General features: G+C 50.4%; 2 protein-coding genes and 1 long non-coding RNA gene across 6 annotated transcripts in view; 1 reads left to right on the forward strand and 2 right to left on the reverse strand.

The window, feature by feature from the left end:
- The first annotated feature begins 11,861 nt into the window (after positions 1–11,861).
- On the forward strand, positions 11,862–15,727 carry LOC131478498 (uncharacterized). The gene is made up of 3 exons (XR_009244502.1): positions 11,862–12,168; positions 13,979–14,297; positions 15,406–15,727. It is a non-coding gene; the product is annotated as an uncharacterized LOC131478498 (long non-coding RNA).
- On the reverse strand, positions 13,610–23,270 carry GDPD2 (glycerophosphodiester phosphodiesterase domain containing 2). Of its 3 annotated transcripts, none has more exons than XM_058658426.1 (17): positions 23,119–23,246; positions 21,567–21,667; positions 21,271–21,384; positions 20,841–20,944; positions 20,389–20,482; positions 20,147–20,206; positions 19,820–19,918; positions 19,625–19,718; positions 19,324–19,469; positions 19,155–19,237; positions 18,542–18,692; positions 17,021–17,242; positions 16,685–16,836; positions 14,497–14,644; positions 14,230–14,312; positions 13,958–13,986; positions 13,610–13,809 (listed from the first exon to the last, which is right to left on the reverse strand). In XM_058658426.1, the coding sequence occupies exons 3-17, from the start codon at positions 21,373–21,375 to the stop codon at positions 13,757–13,759; spliced, it is 1,623 nt and encodes a 540-aa protein (XP_058514409.1). In that variant the 5' UTR covers positions 21,376–21,384; positions 21,567–21,667; positions 23,119–23,246; the 3' UTR covers positions 13,610–13,756. The 3 variants fall into 3 exon arrangements, with proteins under 3 accessions (XP_058514409.1, XP_058514410.1, XP_004595327.1); XM_058658427.1 differs by having other exon boundaries at positions 21,552–21,667; XM_004595270.3 differs by lacking the exon at positions 21,567–21,667 and having other exon boundaries at positions 23,119–23,270.
- A 2,509-nt stretch (positions 23,271–25,779) lies between these two features.
- The window catches only part of KIF4A (kinesin family member 4A), a 144,270-nt gene continuing 143,521 nt past the window's right edge, over positions 25,780–26,528 (reverse strand). For both annotated transcript variants that reach the window (XM_058658272.1, XM_058658271.1), the window contains exon 30: positions 25,780–26,307. In XM_058658272.1, the coding sequence (XP_058514255.1) occupies positions 26,107–26,307 (201 nt within the window). In that variant the 3' untranslated portion in view covers positions 25,780–26,106. The remainder of the gene's footprint in view (positions 26,308–26,528) is intronic.

The following is a 26,528-nucleotide window of genomic DNA, read 5'->3' on the forward strand; positions in this document are numbered from 1 at the left end:
AACAGGAAATTTTAAAGAATTTTAAAGTGAACACTCAATTATCCACTAACTGGATTTTCATTAATATTTTATTATATTTGCCTCAGTACATGTCTGTCCTCCACATATTTCCTCTAAGTTTTTTTATGTGAAAATTTAGACACATACAAAAATGTTGAAATGATAGTATAATGAATATTACTGTATATCATATTCATCCAGTTAACAATTGGTATTATCGTGTTATCTTTGATCTATTTATCTATGTACTTTTTCCTGACTTATTTGAAAACAGGTTTCATTATACTTTGAATTCTTCAGCATGTACCTCTCTTTTTTAAGATTTATTTTATTTTTAAATTGGAAAGTCAGATTTACAGAGAGAAGGAGAGACAGAGAAAGATCCTCCATTCGCTGATTCACTTTCCAAATGGCCACAGTGGCCAGAGCTGAGCCAATAAGAAGCCAGGAGCTAGGAGCTTCTACCAAGTGTCTGGGTCTCCCACACAGGTGCAGAGTACCAAGGCTTTGGGCCATCCTCGACTGTGTTCCCAGGCCTCAAGCAGGGAACTAGAAGGGAAATAGAACAGATGGGACACAACTGGCTCCCTTATGGGATGCCGGCGTATGCAAGGCAAGGACTTCAGCTACTAGGCTACTATGCTGGGCTCCGTTTATCTCTTTGAAATAAAAACATTCTTCCATATAATCATACTATCATTTGTGAATCTTAGAAAAAAGATAATTTTATAACATGTTATAGCTCTATTCAGTTTGTCAAGTTTACTTCTTCTATTTCTTTTCTTTTCTTGCTTTTTTTATAAAAGATGTACTTAGGGCCTGGCACAGTAGCCTAGTGGCTAAAGTCCTCAGCTTGAATGAGCCGGCATCAACATCCCATATGGGCGCCGGTTCTAATCCAGGCTGCTCTACTTCCCATTCAGCTCCCTATCTGCTTGTGGGCTGGGAAAGCAGTGGAGGACAGCCCAAAGCCTTGGGACCCTGCACCCACGTGGGAGACCTGGAAGAACTCCTGGCTCCTGGCTTCGGATCAGCTCAGCTCTGGCCACTGTGGCCACTTGGGGAGGGAATCAGCAAATGGAGGATCTACTCTGTCTGTCTTCCTCTCTGAATATCTGGCTTTCCAATAAAATTTTTTTTAAAAAAATGGATGTACTTATTTGTATTTGAAAGGGAGGGAGAGGGGGAGAGAGAGAGAGAGAGCGAGAGAGAGAGAGAGAGAGAGAGAGAGAGAGAGAGAGAGAGAGAGAGAGAGAGAGAAATGTATCCACTGATTCACAGAGACAGAAAGATCTTCTCAACAAGCAGAGCTGGGTTGGTCTGAAGCCGGAGGCAGGAGCTTCTGCGTGGTCTCCCACGGGAGTCCAGGGACCCAAGGTCTTGAATCATTCTCCACTGCTTTCCCAGGCCATTGACAGGGAGCTGAGTTGAGTCAAAATTGGATCAGCCGGGACAGGAACTGATGTCCATATGGGATGCTGGCAGGTACCGCAGGCAGAGGGTTAGCCTGTTAAATCACAACACCCGTCCCTAATTCTATTTCTTAATTTTTAAAATTCATGTATTGGTTGGAGAGGAGAAAAACAAAGGGAGACTGAGAGAACAAGAGCCAGAGACTTAGCACTCTTTTTTTCTTTTTTTTTTTTTTTTCTGATTCACTCTCCCACATGGATGCTCACAATGATCCTAGTTGGGTTGGGTTGAAAGCAGAAGATGAGCTCCGAACCCACTCTCCTTCTGAGTCATCACTGCTGCCACTCAGGGTCTGAACGAGCAGGGAGCTGGGATTGGTGGTGGAGCCTGCATCCCAAGTCAGAGAGGATGTGAGTGTTTTAACTGGCGTCTTAATCAGCAGACCAACACCTGCCACTTCCTTTTATACTTTTAAGAATCAGAACCCAATTTCATTTGGGGTTTCAGCCACTTTTGATCTAGAACAGCCTCCCAGTCTCTGAGAACAAATTTACTTTGAAACACTTTGACAGGAAGTTGTATAGATAGCACAGGGAGGGCTTGTGTACCCTTGCCTCACAATGTCAAAACCAGGACACTGACATCAATAAAATGTATGTCTGATTCTATGCCATTTTACCACAGGTGGAGATTCCTGTAACCACCACAGCAATCAAAATACAAAACCATGTCATCATCACAAAGATCTACCGTTATCTTCCTTTTGCCAGGCTTTAGAACAGAAACTTCACTTCTTGTTAACTCTTCTTGTTCTCCCCCACTTTCAGTAGAATTATTTTAATTTTTTCTTTATATACAGTATTATACTTTATACTTTATATACAGTATTATACTTGTTTCAATTATCGAACATAATTTAGACTGAAGAGAAGGAAAATCTACAGCATTTTCTTTTTTTTTTTTTTCATTTTTTTTTAATTGCAAAGTCAGATATACAGAGAGGAGGAGGGACAGAGAGAAAGATCTTTCGACTGTTGATTCACTCCCCAAGTGATGGCAACAGCCAGAGCTGAGCTGATCTGAAGCCAGGAGCCAGAAACTTCTTCCAGGACTCCCACGCGGGTACAGGGACCCAAGGCTTTGGGCCATTCTTGACTGCTTTCCCAGCCCGCAAGCAGGGGCTGGATGGGAAGCAGGGTGCCCATATGGGATCCCAGTGCATTTAAGGGGAGGATTTTAGCTGCTAGGCTACAGTGCCTGGCCCAACATTTTTTTTCTTTCTTTTTTTTTTTTTTTTCAGCATTTTCTATTTCCCTTTTAACATTCCAAGATTCCTCAAAAATTTCCTTTAGCAATTGTTTTAAGGATTGATTTTATTTATTTGAAAGGCACAGTGACACAGAAAGAGAGAGGGACAGAGAGATCCTCCATCTGCTGGTTCACTCCCCAAAATACTGCAAAAGCCAGGGTTGGCTAAGGCTGATGCCAGGATCCTACAACTCCATCTGAGTCTTCTACGTGGGTGGCAGGAACATAAGTACTTGGGTCATCCTTTACTGCTTTCCCAAATGTATTAGCAGAGAGCTGGATGGAAAGTGGAACAGCTGGGATTTGAACCAGCACCCCTATGGGATGTGAGCAATGTAGGGAGAAGCTTTACTAATCATGTATGATGCCATCCTCTTCCTTTAGAGTGATTCTGCTGGTAGAAAATTCCCTTAGCTTTTTTTTTTCTGAGAATGCCTTGATTTCTCCAGTTTTGAAAAATTATTTTCACCATACACAGCATTCCGTGTTAACAGCCCTCTTGAAGAATAAGAATATTGAAGGAGACCTGACTTTGTGGCATAATGGATTAAACTGCCTCCTGAAACAACAATATCACATATGGCTGCCAGTTTGAGTATTGGCTGCTCCATTTCTTTATTTTTTTTAAAGATTTATTCGTTTTATTACAAAGTCAGATATACAGAGAGGAGGAGAGACAGAGAGAGGAAGATCTTCCGTATCCAAAGCCAGGAGCCAGGAACTTCTTCTGGGTCTCCCACATGGGTGCAGGGTCCCAAGGCTTTGGGCTGTCCTCCACTGCTTTCCCAGGCCACAAGCAGGGAGCTGGATGGGAAGTGGAGCTGCTGAGATTAGAACCGGCGCCCATATGGGATTCTAGGGCGTTGAAGGCGAAGACTTTAGCCGCTAGGCCACGCGGCTGGGTTCGGCTGCTCCATTTGTGATTCAACTTGATGTTAGTGTGCCTGGAAAAGCAGCAAAAGATTATCCTAGTGCTTGGCCCGTGCCATCCATGTTGGAGACCTGGAAGAAATTCTTGGCTCCTGGCTTGTGGTCATTTGGTGAGTGGATGGAAAATCTCCATCTCTTCCTTTCTCTCTCTGCAGCCCTGAATGTCAAATAAATAAATGAATGATTCTTAAAAAAGGAACATTATAAATACATTGTGTGACTTCCTTCTAGCCTCCATGATTTCTGAAGAGAAATCCAGTAACATTTTGAGTTTTTTCCCTTATCATTTTTTCCCTGTTACTTTTGAAGTTTCTTTGCACTTAGTTTTCTGAAGATTGGTTATGATGTGTCTTGTGGATTTCTTTTAGTTTATTCTGTTTGGGATTTATTCAGCATGTTGAATCTATAAGTTTATGTCTTTTGCCAAATTTGGAAATTTTGCAGCCACTGAGTTTTTTTCTTTTTTTTTATTATTATTTTTAATTCATCAATTACATTGTAACACAGTCTCATAGGTACTTGGATTCTCCCCACCCCTCCCCAAACCCTCCCACCATGGTGGATTCCTCCACCTTGTTGCATAACCACAGTTCAAGTTCAGTTGTGATTCCCCCATTGCAAGCATATACCAAACATAGAGTCCATCATCTTATTGTCCAGTCAAGTTCAATGGCTTCTTAGGTATACCCTCTCTGGTCTGAAGACAGAGCCAGCAGAGTATCATCCCGATCAATTAAAAGCTCCAACATACCATCAGTAAAAATTTACATCATTATGGAATTAATTGACATAGTAATGAGTAACCAATATGTTAAAAGTAAATGCGAGTTCCCAGCCACCTTCTGTGACCACCTCATTGACATTTCAATTTTAGTTTATACACAACATATAACATACATAACATGTTATACATAACATCGTGTCATCTTAAATTAAGGCAAACATGTGGTATTTAACCTTTTGTGATTGGCTCATTTCCCTTAGCATTATGGCTTCCAGTTTGGCCCATTTGGCCACAAAGAACTGCATTTTGTTTTTTTTAATAGCTGAGTAGCATTCCATGGAGTAGATGAACCATAGCTTTCTTATCCAATCCTCTGCTGATGGGCATTTTGGCTGCTTCCATGTTTTTGCAATTACTGATTGTGCTGCTATGAACATAGGAGTGCATGTTGGTTTCTCATAAGACAAGTGTTCTGGATATATTCCAAGGAGTGCTATTGCTGGATCATACGGTATGTCGATTTTGAGTTGTTTGAATGTTCTCCATACTGATTTCCATAGAGGCTGTACCAGCCTGCAGCCCCACCAGCAGTGGAGTAGGGTTCCCTTTTCCCCACAACCTCGCCAACAAGTGTTGTTGGTGCTTTTATTCATGTGGGCCAGTCTTACTGGCGTTAGGTGGTACCTCATTGATGTTTTAATTTGGATTTCCCTTATTGCCAGGAACTTGAGCATTTTTCATATGTTTATTTGCCATTTGGTTTTGTTCTTTTGTAAAGTGTTTACCCATTTCCCGTGCCCATTTCTTGAGTGGCTTGTTTGTTTTGACATTTTGGTTGTTTTGTAGCTCTTTGTATATTCTGGAGATTAGCCCTCTATCACCTATGTCGTGCGCGAAGATCTTCTCCCATTCTGTGGGTTGCCTTTTTACTTTGTTGATTGTTTCTCTAGCTGTACAGAACCTTCTTAGTTTGATGAGGTCCCAATTGTTTAGTCCCCTTAGCTTTCTGTTGTTCTTCTGGGTCTCCAATGGTATGTTGTTAATTCTGTAGTTCTAGACCCATAAAACCCTGAGACTTTGTTCTCTCCTTCGACCAAAAGTCAATTTCCTCACTGTTGTTCAGACTGTGCAATCCTTAATGTTCTATCTTCAAGTTCACTGATTCTTTCCTCTGTCTTCTCTATACTGCTATTGGGTCTGTCCACTGACATTTTTAATTTGGTTACTGTGGTCTTCTGTTCTACTTGATTCCTCATTATATGTCTTTTTCCCTTGTCACAATTTTATTTAAGTGTCACAAACGTTTGTAATTGCTCACTGAAATATTTAATTTTTAAAATTTATTTTTATTGGAAAGGCAAATGTACACATAGGAGAGACTGAAAGCTCTTCTATCTGCTGGAATGGCCAGAGCTGCTAGCCAACCCAAAGCTAGGAGCCAGGAGCCTATTCCGGGTCTCTCATGTGGGTACAGGTTCCTAAGGCTTTGGGCCATCCTCTGCTGGCTTTCCAGGCTACAAGCAGGGAGCTGGATAGGAAGCGGAACCCCTGGAACACGAATCGGCCACCATATGAGATGCTGACACTGCAGGTGAAGGATTAGTCCATTGAGCCATCATGCTGTCTCTTGAAGTAGTTTTAAATGTTGTCCATTTTTACATTTTTGTCAGATAATTGAAACCTGCCATTTCAGTGTTGATGTGTGTTGATTTTTGTTTCTCTCATTCAAGTCAAAGATCTTCTGGTTCTTGGTGTGACTGTTTTCTTCTTTATTATTATTATTTTGTTTTATGATACAATTTAATAGGCACGGAGGCTTCCCCTCCCCCTCCTCAAGTTCCCTCCCCTCCTCACCGATTTCCCCTCCGGTTTTACAATGGGTGCCTTCCGTGAACATTCACATGTCCGTCATGCTGCCATTGAAGTATTTCCCGACAATACAGGCATGGACAATGTCGGAGAGTCCAACATCCAACTGTCGCGACATTTTCAGCCATTTCACTGGGAGTCTATCCTTGTTCCGTATGCATATAGACACACTGCTGCTCTGTCTCAAGCTCTAAACATGTCAGTTTCTGCTATACTTCTATTATGCGTCCCCTTAAATGCAGAGCCCGTGTACACAGTCCACGAGGAGAAAAGTAGTTTCTTCCCGGCATGATGCTTTTCTATTGCAACCTGGGAATTTAGGGATACTGAATCATGAGACTCTGGATTTCATAGAAATCTTTTGTAGTGGGTAGACTTCTGACATCATTGCCATCAAAGGAAGTGTCCTGATTACTGTCAGATGCGTGTTCAAGTTCAAGACTCTCTTTGCCTTGGTGAGGTAAGGACAACTTATTACTTCTGGACTGGGTTGAAGTTGTTACTCCCTAACTGACTTTCACTCAACTTTCTGGATGGCAGAACTTCAAGTACTGTTCTCCAGACTGACTTCCACTGACACCACACAGGCAAGAGGTGGAAAAAAGGTTGGAGAAGGGAGAAGGCCGAAGTTCCTTTTAATGCTCCGTTGTGTTGAAAGTCCTGACTAGGCCTCCTCTGACACTGTTGAAAACACCCGACACAGAGGCGAAGGGGTGTTACCCTGCAGGAATGGAAGTCCAAGCTCCCTACTCGGCCTTCTCTAATCTGAGTTCACTGCTTGGCCTTCTCTGGCTTGGGTTGTTTTCCTGGTGTTTCATTCCAGTTATTGTCTAAGACATTTTATCTCAATAGGCTGATGTTATGACTAAAAGAGCCTGTTTATTATTATTATTATTATTATTATTATTATTATTATTATTTTATTACATTGCATTATGTGACAGTTTCATAGGCTCTGGGATTCCCCCATCCCTCCCCAAACCCTCCCCCCTCATGGTGGATTCCTCCACCTTGCTGCATTACCACAGTTCAAGTTCAGTTGACATTCTTTCATTGGAGGTATTTACCAAGCATAAAGTCCAGCATCTTATTGTCCAGATAAGTTCAACTGCTTCTAGGGGAGACCATCTCTGGTCTGAAGGTAGAACCAGCAGAGTATCATCCCGATCAATTAAAAGCCCCAACATAACATCAGCAACAATTTATAACGTTATGGAATTAGTGGACAGAGTATTGAGTAACCAATATGTTAAAAAAAATACAAGTTCTTAACCACATGAGGTTGAGATAATATTACATTTTACAGGTACTATTTTTCATATTGACATCATTTAACTCAGTTGGTTAGAGCGTGGTGCTAATAAAAGAGTAAGTTTTGACTGGGGCATGTTCTCATCCTAGTAGTATTTTGAGACTACTAAATTCTCTGGCATCTAGTATGGGATATGTGGGGCAACAAGAAAACTCAAGGAATTCGCCACCACGGTTTTAGGTCACTGAGGTTCCTAATCAAACTTCCCTCTTGTTTTTCAGAGATGTTTTGTGTTTTCCATATAACGTGCATTGTTTTAGCTTTCGTGTTAGAAACAGGGAGAAGTGTATCTATTGCAATGGGATCCAAAACTAGAAGTCCTCTACCTTTAAAAAAAAAGATTTATTCCTTTATTTGTTTTTATTGGAAAGTCAGATTTACAGAGAGAAGGAGATAAAGAAAGATCTTACATCTGCTGGTTCACTCCCCAAGCGGCTGCAACAGCCGGAGCTGAGCTGATCCGAAGTCAGGAGCCAGGAGCTTTCTCCAGATCTCCCACATGGGTGCAAGGTCCCAAGGTTTTGGACCATCTTCCACTGCATTTCAGGCCACAGGCAGGAAACTGGAAGGGAAGTGGAGCAGCCGGGATTAGAACCGCCACCCATATGGGATGCCGGCACATTCAAGCTGAGGACTGAGGCCTTTACCATTAGGCTACTGCACCAGGCCCAACTTATTTATTTTTGTTGGAAATTCAGATATACAGAGAGGAGTAGAGACAGGGTGTAACATCTTCCATCTGCTGATTTACTCTCCAGGTGGCTGTAACAGCCAGAGCTGAGCTGATCCGAAGCCAGGACCCAGGAACTTCTTCCGGGTCTCCCACGCAGGTACAGGATATCAAGGCTTTGGACCATCCCCACTGCTTTCCCTGGCCACAAGCATGGAGTTGGATGGGAAGCAGGGCTGCCAAGATTAGAACTGGCAGCCAAATGGGATCCTGGTGCATGCAAGGCGAGGACTTAAGCTGCTAGGCTACCACGCTGGGCCCAGTCTTCTACCTTTTTTTTTTTAAAGTTAATTCCGCTGAATTTTTGAGGAGTACAAATCAGTTGTTTCATAGAATATCTTAGATTCTGAATAGAATTTCCTTGATGATATCATTTATTTCTCTCCACCCTGTATTTATTGTAAATTGGATATTAGAAAAGAGTAGATCTTAAATAGGTTGATGAGTGATGACTGAGGCCTTATCAAGAAGCCATCATGTGAACCAAAACTTGCAAGAGGTAAAGAAGTAAGCCACACGGAAGAGTAAAGCTGGCAAGGGTGCCATCATTGCTAAGGCCGTAAGTATGAGTCTCCCTGGCTTATTCAAAGAAAGCAGGACCAAGTGGCTACTGGAGAGCACCAGGAGATGAGGTCAGACATTTAACAGGGAACCAGATTGTGTATGACTTTGTAAATCATTATAAGGATTCTGACTTTAATCTCAGCCAGACAGTAAGTTATTGGATGATTTCCTACAGAGAACTAACATGCTGTGACTTGGGTTTAGCAGGATTGGTCTGGCTTCCTTCTGGACAACAGGTGACCAAAGTCAAGGATGGAAGCAGTGAGACCAGTCAGGAAGCTCCAGAAGTCATCCAGTTGACAGGTGATTGTGGATTGGACCAGGCAGTTAACATGGAGGTGATAAGAGGCAGTTGGATGCTGGATGCATTTTGCAGGGAGAATGACAGGATTTGTTTATAGTTCCAGCTCTTTTGTGCCATAGCAACTGGAAATGTGAGAGTGCTATTGACTGAGATGGGGGCATTTTAGGAGGAAAAGCTGAGGTGCTCAGCTTTGGACTGTTGTATTTGAGATGTCTGTTAGACCTTCATGTGGAGATGAACCCAAGCCCTTCCATCAAGGAGTTCAAAGTCAGAGAAATGGAAATATGGAAGCAGATTGTTACAATAGCTGTTGAAGCAAGTTATCAACTTTACTTGTGTGTGTGTGTGTGTGTGTGTGTGTGTGTGTGTGTGTGAGGTGGGGTGGGGGTGGGATACTGAAGAAGGACCTATAAAGGACAGGATATTTTCAGTTTGCTCCTGAAGGGTGACAAGGTGTTCCTTAAATAAAGCAAAGGAGAATCTTGTTTTCCGTATTCTTGGGCCCTGGTATCCAGTGGCTGCTTCATCTGACCGAGCTCACTTGCTAATGGGGTCACTTTGGACATTATTTAGCTTATCTGTGACTTGGTTTCTTCATCTGTGAAATGGAGATGACTGTTTTGTTTCAGGGAGGATTAAACGTAAACACACCTGGTACATTATTGCTGAATGAGTGAGACAATTTTTTTGACAGTCAAGTCAAGGCTAGGCCGTCAATCAGGGGCTTAAAGCAGTTTGTCCAGCGATTGCTACACTCTTTTCTAAATACTCCAAGTGGCTCAAGGGAAAAAAAGTCCCGACAGCCTGCGCCCTCTGAAGGGCTCTGATTGGAGATTAAACATTAAATGGGGACAAACTGGTCTTCCTTGGCCCTCCCTCCTCTCCTTTCCTTTCCTCTCTCCTCCTCTCCCTCTCTCCACCCCTCCCTGCCTTCCTGCCTTCTTCATTTTGTAATGAGCCTGAGTAAAATCCATCCAAATTCATAATAAGCATCTCCGTACCCCAAAGGCCGTCTGTCACCCCTACTGGACTGGGTTGACAAGTCTGGGAAGAAGTCAGCAACGCTGAGTCGCTGTGACACTTCACAAGGGAATCCCCACCCAATGGCTAGGGCTCCAGCTCAGGGCCCCAGGGAGTCAGGCGCCCCCTACGGGCGGAAAGCAGCCTCACGCCCCTGCAGGCGGCTCTGGTTGCTAAGCAACCAGGCGGCCTGCCTGCCTGCGCTGAGTCTGAAGCGATGGAGCAGTTCCGTCAGGGATCTGGAAGGAGACCATTTCTCTCTGCTTCCATTGCCTCTTCCGCGCCTTCAGCAAACAGCCGCGGCTGGGGCGGTGTAGCCCACTGCTGTCTCCATAGCGTGAATTCATTCTTAAAAATACAGCTTCCTGGGCTAACCTCACTCTTTGTGTGCGGAGAAACGACCACTCTGTTGTGAAATGTGGGGCCACGCTTCTGGTCCGCAAGGGTGGAGGGGAGATGCGTCCTTAATCCACGAGATTTCTACCAAATTGCACATGGGTGAGAATGGTTTTGCTCATTACTCATGTAAGGTATCAAGATACTTCAGCATTCCCAACATATGCATCAGGAAATTCCCACTTCTGCTCATTAAACGAAAACAGTCCCACAGGAACAACACACCTCACTGGCTTTCCTGAAGTGGGTTTTTCCTGAAAAGGGACCAGTCACACCTCACTGGCTTTCCTGAAATGGGTTTTTCTACGGATGAGGGCGGCATCTCCAGGTCTGAGGACCCTTGGGAGGACAGAGCCTTGCACAATGGGAGAGGGATTACACTGAGAACCCTGCAGCTTTCTAGTTCAGTATCTCATTTGGGGGGATGCCAAGTGCGACCTTTCTGAAGCCCCCCATCTTTATGAGGGTCTTGGAGGAAGGACTGGAAGCAGACATCCATAGCCTTTTCCTCCCAGCAACTAAGCATTCAGGCCGGGGGAATAGCCGCAGGCAGGCCAAGGCCACAGTAACCTGTCCGCATGGAAGTCGTCTGTTTCCCCTCAGGTCACTGAACAGAGAAACTCCACCGTGGCAGAGTCTTAAGCCATGGCCAGCTTAGGGGAGAGCTGTGGCCTGCAGTCTCCTCCCAGGGCTTTCCCTCAAGAGTTCCAAGGCAGCAATAAACGGCAGCCAGAGAGCATCTGCCCAGTCACAGGCTCAGTCCACAACATCCGCACAGGGCAGGGTGGCAGGGCCAGGCTCCCTGCTCTCTTTGCAAACTGAACTGGGTCGGGGCTGTGCCTCTGCTCTATTAATAGCCCCCTAACCCAGCCTGCTAGCCCCAAACCCGGATGCCAGGAGCTGTGAGTCAGCAGCTAAAAATAACGGAAAGCAACTGCACCCGAACCCCAATGAGCAGCTCCCCCTGGCCCTCCGCCCTCAAGTTTTTTGTCAGTCTGTTTCCACTTCAGGGCCTCGTAGAGGTTAAGCGCGCTATAGCTTGCCAGTCCTGCTGGGAACACCACAGCAGTGGCAGGCTAGGAGTTGAGAACCCAAATCCCGGGGGTAGGGGGAGGCGGGGAGCCACGCGCAGGGGCACTGGGGCTAGGGCTGGGACGTTCAGCTTAAAAGACTGCAGCTGAGAGCTTGGGAACTGCAAGCTGAGGCTGCGGGGGTGGAGATGCCGTAGGTCGTGGGCGTGCGGTGGGAAGGGGAAGGACAGCCAAGGGTGCAGGGCTGCGAGGTTAGGCGACTTGAGCCGGGACAGAAAAGTAGGGATGGGGGAGGAGGTACGTGCTGAGCGCTGGGAGCCTGGGAGTACCTTTTCAGGTTAGGGGCCCAAGAGCTGAGGTTGGTAGTGGGTTTGACTGAGGGGGCGGGATCAGGAAACGGGAAAAGTAACACAAACGTAGCTCGAATAGGCGGTAGGTGGACACCTGCCCCAGACAAGGCGCCGTGGACCCTCTAGAAGCCTAGCACCAGGACAGAAGCGGTGCCGGTCGCTCCCCGGTGCGCCCCCGCCTGTCCGCGCGTCGCCTGCCGGGCCAGCTGCAGGTCTGGTAGGTATGCTGGCGTGGAAGGCCGCCTGAGTGCGTGTGCTGGTGTGTGAGTGTGCCAGAGTGTGCGGGCGGGGGGCGGGGGCGACGCCGGAGGGGAAGGGGTGGTGTTCGCGAGGAGGCGGGGGCGGGAACACAAATGCAGACGCGTCTTGGTCGGCTCGAGAGCGGAAATGCCCAGGGGCACCCTGGGGATTGTAGTTTCCGTGGCTGCCCAGCATGGGGGGGGGGGAGGTGAAGGGTCTTGTACCGAGGTGGCAGTGTTGCCCCAGGTCCCAGTCTGGCGAGACAGGAGGGATGGAGAACCGAGTCTCTTGCCATTGCCAGCGCTTTAGTTCTAGTTCCTTTGGTGTGGAGACATGAAGCAAGATGAATGTCAGTGCACGGAGGATGCTGTGGGGTCAGTCACTGAACCCTCCTCCGGTCCCCGTTTTTGCCTCAGCCATTCACCCCTTGCCACTCACCCTAGTCCGACTCTGCACTGGCTATCTCCAGTGGTTAAGTCCAGAGGCAAGTACCCAGCCGATACAAGTACCCTGGAGCAACTTGGGTCCTGGACGGTTGAGCCAAAACAGCCCCCGAGAGCAGAACCAAGGAATGGAAACTCGTGGAACTCGAAACCGTGCCCTTTTTCACAGAACAGAGTCAAGGACAAAAGTCCCCAGTTGGTGTGGCTAAAAGGTGGCATTCAGCAAGGACGACCAGGGCACAACGGGTGCGGCCTTCCTCTTGGGAGCAGGTGACCACAAGGTGGAGCTATAATGCAACCCGGCACAGGGAACCTGGGCCAACGGCAACGCCCCCCTCCCCAGGCCACTATCCAGCTTGCCTCAGTCAATCCTCCCCTGCCTCAGGTGGTGGCCTCCCTTGTACCCCCGCCCCCACCTCTCTGTGATGACCCTTCAGGGTCAGGTCCCATCCAACTGAAGATGGCAGGTGCACCTTCTTTCCAGGCCCTGAATAGAAAAGATTAGATCATGACCAAATGGGAATTGAATTCATTGAAGAACAGATTAACACACCTGATACAGGAGCCAACATGTCTGAAAGAAAAGGCTTGGCACAGCAAAAAGCCACCTGTAGGCACTGACTTGCATGGCTCATTAGACTCTGTAGCTCCTTGCCTCTAGGTAGGAAAGTAGCTGCACTGTTAAGGTGTGTGTGTGTAGGGGGGAGTTGTGCAGGAAGGAAGGATGGGGTCTCCAACGCCCTATAGTTCTCCAGGAAAGACCATCATCTTCCCTCACTGGCCCCGGCTGACCCACCCCGACACACCCCGTACCTTCTACACGAGAGACCTTGCACGCAAACTCCGAGACAGTATCTTGACATACTCTCTTTTACTTCCTCATTCTGGCTGCGTGTTAGGAGAAACTGCTCATGACTCATACAGTCTTCCCAGCCACTTCAGGTCAGAACCCCAGAGGGAGCAGATTCCATGGTGCTTCCAGTCTCTTGTTGGCAAACACCCCCACCCTCGACCCAGTAGCGCCTAGATATTAGTCCATGTCAGCCACTCTCTCTGCCTTGTTCATGAGCGGTACACACAGGTCTCAGACTCCAGCAGGTGACAGCTGGGGGAACAGGCCATTCATTCCCTTGTGAGATTGTTGATTCTGGTGAGTAGCACGGCTGTTTCTAAGCCTGGGGAGAGAGGAGGGGCAGAGGGGGAGAGAGAGAGAAAGAGAGAGAGAGAGAGAGAGAGGGAGGCAGGCTGGTGGGTCACTTGAAGAGCCAGCAAGCAGGAGGCTAACAGGAGGTGAGAATGGCATGGGGGTGTAGGAGTTCTCACCAGTTCTCTCTCTCTCCTTAGCACACCTCCTAGGGGGAAGAAAAGCTTTCTATCACGAGTTCAGCCAGCTTCAGGTAGCACCTTCTGACCCTGGGGCCCCCTCCAGCTGCCTGCCCCGGGTCCTAAGGAAGTTGGTGGCTTAAGGGAGTGCCAGAGAATCTCGAAGGAACCAGGAAGCAGGCTGCAAGTGCCGGGCAGTGCGTCTAAATCTGGATAGGCCTCATCAGAAGGGGAAGGAAAGGACGCAGAAGGCCCCGACAGCAAATACTTACACTTGGAAGAGGAAGATCCATAAAAACAGCAGGATGGAGACACAGTTGGTGATGTTCCACATCATTAGGTAGGTCTGAGGGGGCTGTAGGAAGAGGAAAAGAACCCTGTTGCCCTTTTGGTGGCCAGGGCCCAAAGAGTTGTATATATATGGGGGGGGGTGAGGGTAAAGGGGTTGGGAGGCTCAAATAGAGAATGCCAGTAGGATTAGAGAGAAGGGGACTCAGGGAGGGGGAGAAGAGGAGCAGGGATGGCTCCAGAGCCCTTACAATAAGCCAGACAGGGTAACGCATCTGCTGCAACAGCTGGCAGTCATTGGTGGTGACCGAATCCACCCCTGCACACCAGAGCAGGGAGAAGAGCCAGGCTTTGTTCACTACAAACAGGTTCACGGAGACGTTCTCCTGGTGCAGGGCCCTGTGCAGGTGGGAAAGTCACAGGCATCATCCAGAACCATGGCGTGGGAGGCGTGGGAGGCAGCTTCCCGCATGCGCTCTCTGAGGGTCACTGCTGAGGAGGCAGCACTTCTACATTTGCCTAAGAAATCCCTGACCAAAAGGGGTGTCTTTGGCTTCGCTCAACTCTGACTTCCAGTGCACTTCAGGCACAGGTCCTGGCTTTGGTATCTGGGCTGACATGACTTGTGTCTCTCCTCTGTCCTGTGACGCTCCTGCAGGGGCCACGGCTCCCTGCGTCTTCCCCGTCTCCAGCACCAGTTCCCTTCCACCGTTACTCTGCGGACTGGGGTGATGATTTCCTTGCCTGGTAAAAGTCTCTTCGATGTGATCTTCCTCGAACTTATGAATGTTCCTAGGAGCCTATGGGGCCTCCCTCTGAACTGCAGAGTTCAGATAGGCCCGGACTGGCTTTGCATGGAACATGATGATTTCCTCCTACTTTCCAGACACTAGGCCTTTATGAAGGCACACCAGTGTCAGGTTGGTCTTCAGTGATGTTATGTCCCCCCGGAGGAGTCACTGTGCCTGTGGTTCAGTTGAAGCCATGTTTAGTTGTCATACCTGTTCCTGCTGATGCCACTGTCTCCTCTCTGGTCTCTGTACAAGTGAAATTCTTTTAGGCCTCAACTTCAAGTCTTTGCATCTATCTCTGTTTCGTTTGATCTTTTCGGAGCCTCTGTTCCACCACCAGTGTGTTTATTACCAATTCTCATCTTTCAGAAACAACAGCAGCAGCACATGGTTGACCAGAACAAGACTGAGGCAAGGGCTAAACTCTACGTCATGTCTCCCTCCACGAGGACAAATGGGAGAAAGGTCTGTGAAATCCTTAGGATGCCTTGGCCGATATCCAGCGCACACCTGACCCACACGGACATTGCTAGAGACCTCGGGAAGCACATGCTTTGAAGTGTATCATGTTTACTGGTTCCTTTGGCTTCCTACAACCCAACTCCCACCTGGAACTCCCTCTCTACTGGGTTCGTCCTCTCTTACACACAGCTCTTTGGTGTCAAATAAAAACTGAAGGCTTTCTAGAAGATCCCATCCGATTAGATCCCTGTTTCCCTAGCTTTACCATTCCCTTGTTGACCAGGCTCCTTGTCCCTGCCCATCCGCAGCTCTTCTTGTTGCTAGCTCCTTGTGACAATTTGCTACAGACATCAGCTCTTCAACTATACCACCTTCCCTGCCCACCATCCCACCATCCCAGCCTCACACCCCCCACCTCCAACCTCAAGCATGCTAGTTCATATCCCCATTTGGTCTTCGTAACATGTATCACTATCCAGTATATGAGAGATCTGTGAAAAATTCATGGAGGATACACATTATTTTTGTGCCAATGGGCACCAGTGTTACGGTGCGGCAAGTTAAGCTGCCACTAGTAATGTCAGCATCCCATACCACAGTGCCAATTTAAGTCCCAGCTGCACTGCTTCCAATCCAGGTTTCTGCTAGTGTACGTCAGAAGGCAGTGGATGATGTCCCAAGCACTTGGGCCCCTGCACCTAAGTGGGGGAACCACAAGGGATTACTGGCTCCTGGCTTTGGCCTATCTCAGTCCTGGCTATTGAACCCATTTAGGCAGTAAACCAGTGGATGGGACATGTCTCTCTGTGTCTCTTTTCCTCCCTCACTACCTCTCTCTTTCTCTCTGATGCTCTACCTTTTAAATAAATAGATACATTTTTGTGCCAAAACCCAAATTTTCTTTGAATTCTATTTTCCATGATCTTTCTGAGGTATCATTGTATGTCCGCTTCATGAGGTCTCTTTTCACGAACGCATAACTTGTACAAAAGCAGGGACCTTATTTATGCTGTGTCTTTAAAACCTGCAATGACTACTCCCTATTCCACAGCAAGAGTTCTATAAGCATCCTTCGTGTGAGTGAGCAAGTGAAAAAAATGAATGCCCAGTTTTTGCTGTCCCCACCAGGGTTCCTCCCTGCCACTGAGCCCCATGTGCTGCCTCCCATCTTCCCCTGAGCACTCACTTAATGTCCAAAAGTGGCAGATCTTGATAAGGAAGATTGAGATACTGGGGCTTCTCAGTGCCATTGCCTCCTCCCCGGTGTCCATATATCTGGCGCATTCTGGGTGCCCGTTGTTGGACATTAGCCCGATCCTCATCCGGTAACCAAAGGACCTGGGATTTGGGAATGGTGGGTGTGAGGCTAGGGAAGACTGAAGGACTTGGGGGTGGAGGATACGGATAGAGAAGGGGGTGGTGGAGCTGGGGCACAGCTTCAACATGTCATGATGGTGGCTAAGGGAGGGCAGGGTGGGGAGTGAGGCCCATGGCGGGGGCGGGGGGGGCCTGGGAGCATCACCATGGCTTGGGGCACGCTTGCACTCAGCACGGTGTCCAGTGTCTGATTGACGAATGTGTCATAGTATGTGTGATTCCGTGGGGGTCGGCGCAGGTCAAACATGATGGAGAGGTTGAGGGCCGCGGCTGCCTTCAATAGTTCTTGCAATGCTGGCACGGTCTGATTCTCAGCCTCTGTGCGGTCTGTACCGGACAGCTGCTTGGTGCCCCAAAATGGCTGCCTCTGGAAGATGGCAACACTATTTCAAGACCAGAGGTGAGGCTTCAAGGCAAACTTTGTGTTTTAGGCTCTTTAAAAAGTTTTGGACCTGGCACAGTAGCTTAGTGGCTAAAGTCCTTGCCTTGCATGCACTGGGATCCCATATGGGCACTGGTTCATGTCCCGGCTGCTCCACTTCCCATCCAGCTCCCTGCTTGTGGCCTGGGAAAGCAGTCGAGGATGGCTCAAAGCCTTGGGACCCTGCACCCATGTAGGAGACCTGGAAGAAGCTCCTGGCTTCAGATAAGCTCAGTTCCAGCCATTGTACCCACTTGGGGAGTGAAGCAGCAGACAGAAGATCTTTCTGTCTCTCTTTTTTTCTCTGTAAATCTGACTTTCCAATAAAAACAAATAAATATTTTTAAAAAGTTCATGGCAGGGGTAGGCGTAGTGGCATATCTGGCTAAGCCTCTGCCTGTGATGCTGGCGTCTCATAAGGGCACCAATTTGAATTCTGACTGCTCCACTTCCCATCCAGCTCCCTTCTAATGGTGTGGGAAAACAGTGGAAGATGGCCCAAAGGCTTGGGACCTTGCACCTGCATGAAAGACTTGGAAGAAGCTTCTAGAGTTGACCTGACCCGGTTCTGGGAGTAGTAGCCTTTTGGGAAGAGACCCAGTTGACAGAAGATCTCTGTTTTTCCCCTGACCCCTATAAGTCTGACTTTGAAATAAAATAAATACTTTGGGTTTTTATTTTAAATAAAAGCAACAAAAACTTCATGGCAAATAAAATGGAAACATTTTTCACACAGGATATACTTTTTAAGAAGTTCCTGGGAGGAGCCTATTATGAAAAAAAAAGTCAGCTATGCCTAGATTTCAGGAAACGTGGGTACCATCACACACTCATCTTTGTCATTTTTCCCACCAGGTTTTTGAAGTCACCTGTGTTCTTCCCTCTGACTATGCGTCTTTTTGCCTTGCCCTGCCCATCTTTCGGGAAATGCTCATGTTATATGTTGGCCACACTTGCTCTCCATCTGGCAGCGACCATCAGTGAAACAATGACTTCCCTGCCTCCCACTCGCCTTTCTGGCTACAAAAACATTTTAAAATGATTTTTTAGCTTTTTTCTATCTTAATTATCTCTGCCTGGGTTGTCTTCTTCACTAAGTGCGCGTGTGTGTGTAGAGTGACTTGAGGGTAGACAGCACTCCCCTCACCCTGCCCAGACCCCAGTACAGGCTCGTCCATGAAATGAACTTTGCTCTCTCGAGTTTGGCCCTGCTGGTGAGTACCTCCTGCCAGAAACTGTCCTCACCTGTAGGAACCAGGCCCCAGCGTTGAGTCTCTGCAGTTCAGCCCAGGAGAAGTCACTGCTGTGGGCGGTGACTCGGCTTGGGAACACTGAGGCCACATCTGTGGTCCTGCTCAAGTGCTCGTCATGCATGAGGAAGGGGACTCCGTCAGAGCTGAGGGCACAAAGGGTGTCAGGGGCCAAGTGCAGTGCTGCACATCTAGTCCTGTTTGTTCTTTATATTTCAAAGGCAGAGAAGGACAGAGACAAAGGCAGAGAGAGAGGAGAATCTCCCATTTGCTGGTTTATTTCTCAAATGTCCACAGCAGGCAGGACTAGGTCAAGGCTGGAGCCAGGAGCCAGGAGCCAGGAAGTCTATCCAGGCTTCCCACCTAGCGGGCAGAGACCCCAGCTCCTGACCGGCCCCCCAGCTCCTGACTCATCAGCATTGCCTCCCACGGGGCACAACAACAGGAAGCTTGAGTCAGGAGCGGAGCTGCTTGTGGATCCCTGGCGCTCACTGTGATATGGAACCCAAGTATCGCGGACCATTAGGCTAAAGCAAGCCACACCTGAGCATCTTGCACTGTACTCCCGTGCTGTGTCCCTCAGCCCTCAGCCCCCCAGCCTCTGTCACCTGACCATCACATCTGTCTCGAACACAGTCGCTCCACATTCTGCTGTCTTCCTCAGGGACATCAGAGTGTTCTCGGGGGCTAGCTGCAGAAGGAAATCAATAAGGCGACCCCCATGCTGGCCTGCTCTAGCCCCCACGCTGCCCTCCCAACCTCCTGCCCAACACTCACCATGGGGGCTCCTCGGTGTCCTATCAGTTCAGGCTTGCGGGGTAAGTCACTGAATTCCATAATGCAGGGGGAGGAGATGCATAGGGGAGCCAGATAGATGACCAGGGCGACCCCAAAAAACAGGAGCAGTAGCAAAATCTTGGGACCTGTGGGGTGATGGGGGGAAGGGAGGGGACAGGATTTGGGAAAGGGCAAAGTGTGTGTGGGGGGCAGGGCAGAGTTGAGCTCAGACACCTATGCAGGAAAGCAGGTTAAGTTAAGAGAGGCAGAGGCCTTGCAGTGGCCTGGGCAGAGTTGGCACCTCTTCGGTCCATGCGGTGGAAGGTATCAGCCACAGGCCAGGCCAGGAGGGTAATTCCAATGACTGCTCCAATGTGAAGGAATGGCGCTGTGGCCTGTGCAGACAAGGGAGAGTGAGGAGGGCTCCTCTTCCCAATACTCTGGAGCTGACCCCAACACAGGGGCTTCGCCTAGGCCCTGGGGCTTGGCCACTTACCTGCAAGGACAGACGTAAGCTATGCCACTCCTGCTGCCACTGAACGTCCAGGCCCACAAGGCCAGCCACCACAAGAAACACGATGAGAAACAATAGCACCTAAGAGGGCAGGGAACAGCAAAGCCGGGGGAGGGGTTTTTGGTTGACTTGGTCGATTCGTGGATAGCGGGGCCCTTCTTTTCACTAGACCCTTCTGTGGATGCATCATTTTCCCCTTTGGATCTTGGGTCCGACTCCAGGCATACAGAGTTGAGGTTCTGAGAGTGAAAGGCAGCCAAGGCTGGGGCCCAGGGACCCCCTCTCCCGCTCACCCCACCCCAGCTCTACCTTGTGCACACAATGCAGGTGCAGGGGCTGTCCACAGAGCTGCAGGAGCAGGGCCAGGAGCTGGTGGGGAAGGGGGAGGGGACAGCGACAGGTGCTGCAGAGGAGGTGGTGAGAGAGGGCTTCCCTGCCGGGCTCCTCCCTCCCACTCACCAATTAGCTCCCTCCTCCCAGTGGCCAAGGGGGGGACAAGTGGGGAGGGGAGGGGGTGAAGTGGCAGTTAGCCCAGCAGCCCCTGGACGCACCAGTAGCAGGGACGCGTAAGTGGCCAGTAGAGAGATGACCAGCAGCAACACTAGGGACCAGTCTACCCAGTGTCCCCAATGGCGAAAGAGGAATCTGTGGGAAAGGAGAGGGGGTTGTCCAAGTGGGGGAAGGGATGTCTGATTAGTAATCCCTAGGGCACTTGGGTAGGTGAATCCTGGAGGACTACCACGTGGAGGTGAGGGCAAGCCCTTGGTTGTGTGTGTGTGGAAGGGGCAAGGGGTTCCCCGGGGGATTGGGAAAGTTTCCTGGAGGGCTTTCCTAAGGCAGCGGAGTAGCAAAAGAGCAGGGTTGGAGGGGCTGGGCAGGGCTGGCGGCTGGGCATCCAGGCTCCCTCTCCACAGCACCCCCCCACTCCAGGAGGGGCAGTGGGGAGTAGCAGGTTGATAATGTATGCTGAGGCACGGGTGGGACAGGGGAGTCTGTGACACACTCATTGAAGTTGTGCAGGTCATTGAGAAGGATGAGCCCGATGTACAGCCAGCCCAGGGACAGGAGGAAGGTGAGGAAGAGCAGGCCGAACCACACGCAGTCGCACTATAAAGGGAGGCAGGAGAGAAGCTCAGGACCCAGCCTGGTGTCCTGCTCACAGTGTCCCAAGGCTGGCAGCTCCAAACTTCCTGCCACAGGAGGGGCAGCCCTGCTTGTGTGTGTGTGTGTCTGGGGGGGGGGTGTCCCATCCCATGGGTGAGGGATGGGACACCCCATTCTGAGAAGAGAAAGCCCCTTTCCACCCTACCTCCCCCACCCAGTGCCCCTGTGCCAGCTCCCTCTGAGCACAGGTGGCCTCCTTGTCCCCAGCAGCCTCTGTCTTAGGTCTTTCAGCCTCTCCCCACACACCACCACCCCTGTCCCCACCCCACCTTGCTGGTTTGCATCCTCTCTTTGGGGCTTTTCTTCCAGTGGCAGCTATACAGGCAGTGGAGGCAGCGGGTCCAGGCAGAGCAGCGGCTGGGGGACTCGGCCATGATGAAGGCCTGGGGGAAGGGCCACTTTGACCGAAGGCAGACCCCAGCCTCCCTCCCAGTGTGTCTGAGGAGCCCAAGGGAGGGCCAGCCCGGGTGCTGCTCAGCAATGGAGGCAGCCCCGAGGGCCAGACAGGATGAAGGGGACAGGGCTCATTATTTCTGGGTTCTTCCTTTACCTTTCTTCTCGGTACCTGGGAAGCCCAAGTGCGAGAGAAGCCCAGACCTGCAGGTTCTGTGCTGGCAGAAGGGATGCCGGCTCTTTGCAGCTCCTCCCCACTTCCTGGACCTAGCCCTGGGGATGGGGTGCTTGTCCACAGTAGGAAGCAGGAGGAACTGCCCTGGGCAGGAGCCGACTCTGCTCAGCCAGGCGGGGCTGAGCTGACTGACGAGCTGAGAGCTGACGCAGCTGGAGCTTGCCCCGTGTCCCTTGGCCTTCCACCCCAGGAGAGCAGGAGTAACCTGAAGCAGAAGCTCCAGCTTTGACCTGGGGCTATGGGAGGCCCAGCTAGTTGGCCAGTTGCTATGGATACCGAGATTGCACAAATCACCAAGCCCTGACTGAAAGATTCTCGGTGTCCACTACCCAGAGGGCAGAGGGTGCTGTCAGTAAAGAGGAAGACTCCAGGGGCCAACAGGTGGCCTGGATCATGCCCGGGAGCCTGTTCTTTAATGTGCACACCTGGAAAGCCAAATCTTCTCTCCCCCCAACTCCCTCCACCCCAGTCCTGTCCTTTCCTGCCTAGTCACTTCTCCCCCCCCACCCCATTGCAGCTAGAACCCCAGGCCCCGCCCTCCCTCTTCCAGGGGCCCCACCCTCAGAGTTAGCTTTGGTGAAAGTACAACACATGCAGGGCAAAGGTATGTGTGTGTGTGTCTGTGTGTGTGTGTGGGGGGGTGTGGTTGTCTTCGGACAGGGAATCCCTGGACCTTGTGCTGCTGGGGCTGGTGGAGAGACCCAGCTGATCTCCAGGCCGGCTGCTTGTGTGTAGTTGCCCATACTGGAGACAGCGGTGAGTGTGTGCTGGCAGCTGGCAGTATGAATGGTTTGCTGCGTGACTGTGAGTATGTAAAGGAGCCCCTGGCTATACACTAAGTTTGTGTGTGTGTGTGTGTGTGTGTGTGTGTGTCCAGGGGTTGGTCTGAGCTCTTCTGAGGTTGTGGAGTCCTAGTGAGGTGCATAGCGCAAGGCGGAAGGGTCTTGGGGTTCATAGAACTGCCCTTTCTTACTCTACGCTTGCCTTGAGAAAGGAGGGTTGGGGTAGGGGTGAAGGAGTTAGGGGTAGCAACCCCAAGATCTGAGCATAGGAAACCTCTTCCCTTCCTGATACCCTTCCCAGAAAAAAGAAAAAAGGAATAAAAAGAAAAAGGCAACCCAAAGGGAGGCCCCTGCCCTCTGTCCTTTCCGAGACTGGATTACAGCAGCCTATTCTGAGACTGGATTACAGCAGCCTATTCTGAACCGCAATCTGTACCACTTGTACCTCCTCCCCCCAGCGCCCCAGGGTCCTATCCCTGCACCGGAAACATTGCCTCTCAGAGTCCCACCTCCCTCGAGGAGCGGTGTGTAGAATGGGATCAGGAGCTGAGTAGCCTGAACCCCACGCCCCAAGGCAAGATTGGCGGGAAGGGGGAGCTGACAGGGGCTGCCCTTCACTCCCTGAGCCCAATCCCCATGGGGTGGAGCTGGTCTCCGGCCCCCCACAGCTCCCGCCTGCAGAGCCCAGCCTTCCCAGGCCCTCACACCTTTTCTCAGGCGCAGCCGCTCAGCTCTGCTCTCGGCTCTGCACTCCTTGCAGGATCCTCTGCGAGTTGTCTGCCTCCTCCCTCTTCCAGTTCTTGACTCAGTCACACCGGTCAAACAGGTGACACTGTTGCCACCTACAGGAGGATGTGCAGGTCCCGTGTGCAAGCCAGCCCCTGCTCCGTGGCCTGGGCCCAGCCCCGGTGGGAAGCTGGGAGGTGTGTTGTGGGGAGGGAGGAGGAAGGAGAGCAGATCTGCTTCTTTACTTGCTGGCGCTCAGGGGGCTCAGGGTGAAGAATTCCTTTGTGCAGCCTTCCCCATCCCCTCTGTCCCCCCTCCTGTTTCCCTCCCAGTCTCTGCTGGGGCTTTGTCCTGGCTCAGGGAGGCGAGGGCTGAGGGCACAGGCGGGCGGGGAAACTGGGGGGAGGTGACCACACAACTTTGCAACTTGGCAGGGAGGAGAAGGGGCCTTGCCAGCCCCCTGGAAAGGGGTGTGTGTGTGTGTGTGTGTGTGTGTGTGTGTGTGTGTGTGTGTGAGAGTCAGAGTAGTTTTCCGTCAGCTTTGATTCAGTAGCCTCCCTAACCCCTTGGGCTCCCTCTACCCGCTCTACGAGGTGCAATGACAAGCGAACTACTTTGGCAGCACATTGCCCTCCTGCTGGAGCAGGGATTTCCATGAGTCTCGTGGCTCTTGGTGACACTAGTAGCCCCTGCCCCACCTGCTTCCTCAGCACCTGCTGAGATCTGCGTCCTTCCCGCTGCCTTGTCCACGAGGGGTGTGAGGTCGAAGAGTCCTGGGGTGAGTGTACAGTGTATTCGGGTGACAGGCTTTTGGAAAGTGCACCCACACTAAGTTGCCTGTTACCATAGCCTCAGTAAGGGGAGGGCTGGAGGGTGAGCTGTGTGAGAGTCAGCTTAGCCTTCTGGCACGGGCGTGGATCTGTGTGGGCTGGGGTCCGGGGCTGGTGTGACTGTGCTGCTGTATTTTTTCTGCTGCAGGGGACTAATGGGAAAGGGTCTTCTCTGGGGGAGAAGCCTGGGTGCCCCTCCCCCCAAGGCGTGCCAGATTTCTAACAGTGAGAAGGAAAGACTGGCTCTCTTATGCCAAGAGCCAGCCCCCTCCCTCTCCGCCTTCCCATTGTATACAGGGGCTCTAGTTGGCAACAGCAGAGGCGCCCTTACTCCCTTGGAATGAAAAAGCACGGAGAAGCGGGGTTGCTGCTGGCAGGGGGCCAGGGAGGGCCAGCGGGTCACCTCATCCTCTGCAAGCTTCAGCTTTCTTTCCCCCTGCTTGGGCTCTGGCAGGGGTCTATAGCAGTTCTTGGGGGTGGGCAGGGGAGGGGGACTGGTTTGGGAGCTGTTCTGCAGAGGATGCTGGGACTCAGAAGGCACATGTCTGAGACCCAGGACTTCAGGGTTCTTCAGAAAGCTCCCCCAGTCAGCGGGCAGCCTGTGTGGCATTGCAGGCCCAGCCTCCTGTCAGCTTTAAGTAGAAATGGAGAGCCCTGGTGCAGAGTGAGGAGTAAGCCTCATGGCTCCGGTTTGCTTTCAGAGAAAGCAAGGAAACAGTGCTGTTCTATCCTGGGACTGAACAGCAGTGTGGCCCCAAGCCCATGGAGGCTGAGAAGTCAGGCTGCCAGACACCAGGAAGAGGGTAGTGCTGTCACTCGTCACATACAAGTTCTAAGTGTCTTTGAGAGGCTATGGAAATTTAACTTCGTACCCTGATCTTGTGTGCACAACGGGGACGTGTGTAGTTGACCTTCATTTGCGAGGAGTGAGGGAAAGAAATCATGGCAGGAATCTGGGGATGCTTGGGAAACGTGGTTTCTCCCCTCCACATCTGGAGGCCACAAGGCTTCCCCAGTGGAGGTCAGGCCTCTGGTCTTGTGAACATTATTTGTTTGCTAAGACAGCAAAGCAACAGAGAGATAACACCATGCTCCACACTAGCCTCGGGAAACTGGGTGGCTTCAGTAAAAAAGGCAGGAAGGGGTTGGTGTAGAGGGTTAAACTGCTACCTGTGATGCCTGCTGAACATATGGACTCTGGTTCAACTCTTGGGCTATTCCACTTACAACCAGGCTCCCAATAATATACCTGGGAAAAGCAGTGAAGATGGCCCAAGGGCCTGGGTCCCAGCTTTCCACATGGGAGACCTGGGTGAATCTCCTGGCTCTTGGCTTTGGCCTGACTCAGCCCTGGCTATTGTAGCCACTTGTGGAGTGTCCACAGATGGAAGTGTCTCTCCCTCTCTTTGTACCTCTTTCAAACTAATAAACAAACACATCTTTTTAAAAGGCAGGGAAGGGGGTGCAGGTGCTTGCAGTGAACTCCTGACAGCTGTCCCAGGGCCGAGGAGCAGAGTTTGGCATTGCCCGTCTCTCCGGATAGCACAGAATGAAGGCTCTTCCCATACAGTAGGTGCACGAATGTTTATTTCTTTACTTAACATTTAAAAATATTTCATTGACTTCGGTAACACAGCAGACAATTGAGGGAACTATTAAACATTTCAAATATAGGGCAGGGCAGGAAAGATCTCAGGTCCATTCCTGCAGTGAGATAAAAGCCTGAGGCAGCTTTCTCCAGCGACCTGGGACATCTTAGAGAGCAGAGCCCCAGGATGCTGCCTGGCACATGCTGCCTGGCACATGCTGCGCTCACAGACAGCGCTGCACTGTGCTGGGGGCTGGCTCCCAAGGTGCCATTTGTCAGGTGGGCTGGTCTCTCTTCAGCAGGTGGCGTGGCACCTTCCGGAGAAGGCTGAGGAGTTCTTTGGGGCTGGAGATGGAGGTCGGAGCCAACACAGGTTCCCTTCCTTTCAGCACCACTCCGGCCCTTTGCCAGAGAGAAGCCTGAAATCTAGGGAAGTCATTAACTGGCAATGACAGCACCACCACCGCCACCACCGCCACCACCACACACACATGCACACTTCCGGCTGCCGTGTGGAAGCATGTTGTGGGCCCCAGTGGTGGCCATGGACTTCAGTGGGCCTCTTCTTCGATGGGGGAGTAGCCCGCGAAGAAGCTGGTGTTGCTGGCCAGAGTGCGCTTCTTTTTCTTGCCTGGAGCCTTATTTTCTTGGGGTTCTCTTGCTATGGATTTCCCCTCCGGGAGGTCGAAGGAGAGAACTGGAACAGCTGCCTTTGCCAAGACCTGCTCCTCCTCACACATCTCCTTCATGATCTACAGAGGGTACAGGCAGGTAAGAACACATCCTTAGGGCGGCTGCTTGGGCCAGCTGTGCGGCCGTGAGTGCTTAGCACTCTCTCAGCAGTCCCTGGTGTCCCCACTGATTGCTCTAGCCTGTGCCAGATTCCCAATTCCCAGCAAGCTGATGGTATCTGTCCCTTCCACGCCCTGCCTGTTGCCCCCCACCCTGCCCCCCAGCTGTCGCAGCTAATACA

This window comes from Ochotona princeps, chromosome X (genome assembly GCF_030435755.1).
Source record: "Ochotona princeps isolate mOchPri1 chromosome X, mOchPri1.hap1, whole genome shotgun sequence".
NCBI lineage: Eukaryota > Metazoa > Chordata > Mammalia > Lagomorpha > Ochotonidae > Ochotona > Ochotona princeps.

Coding starts and splice junctions, on each gene's coding strand:
- GDPD2 (XM_004595270.3), bottom strand. CDS start 21,375: ATGGCCGAGTCCCCCAGCCGCTGCTCTGCCTGGACCCGCTGCCTCCAC. Junction 20,945..21,270: donor AGAGGATGCAAACCAGCAAG/GTGGGGTGGGGA, acceptor CTCCCTTTATAG/TGCGACTGCGTGTGGTTCGG. Junction 20,483..20,840: donor GACCTGCACAACTTCAATGA/GTGTGTCACAGA, acceptor CCTTTCCCACAG/ATTCCTCTTTCGCCATTGGG.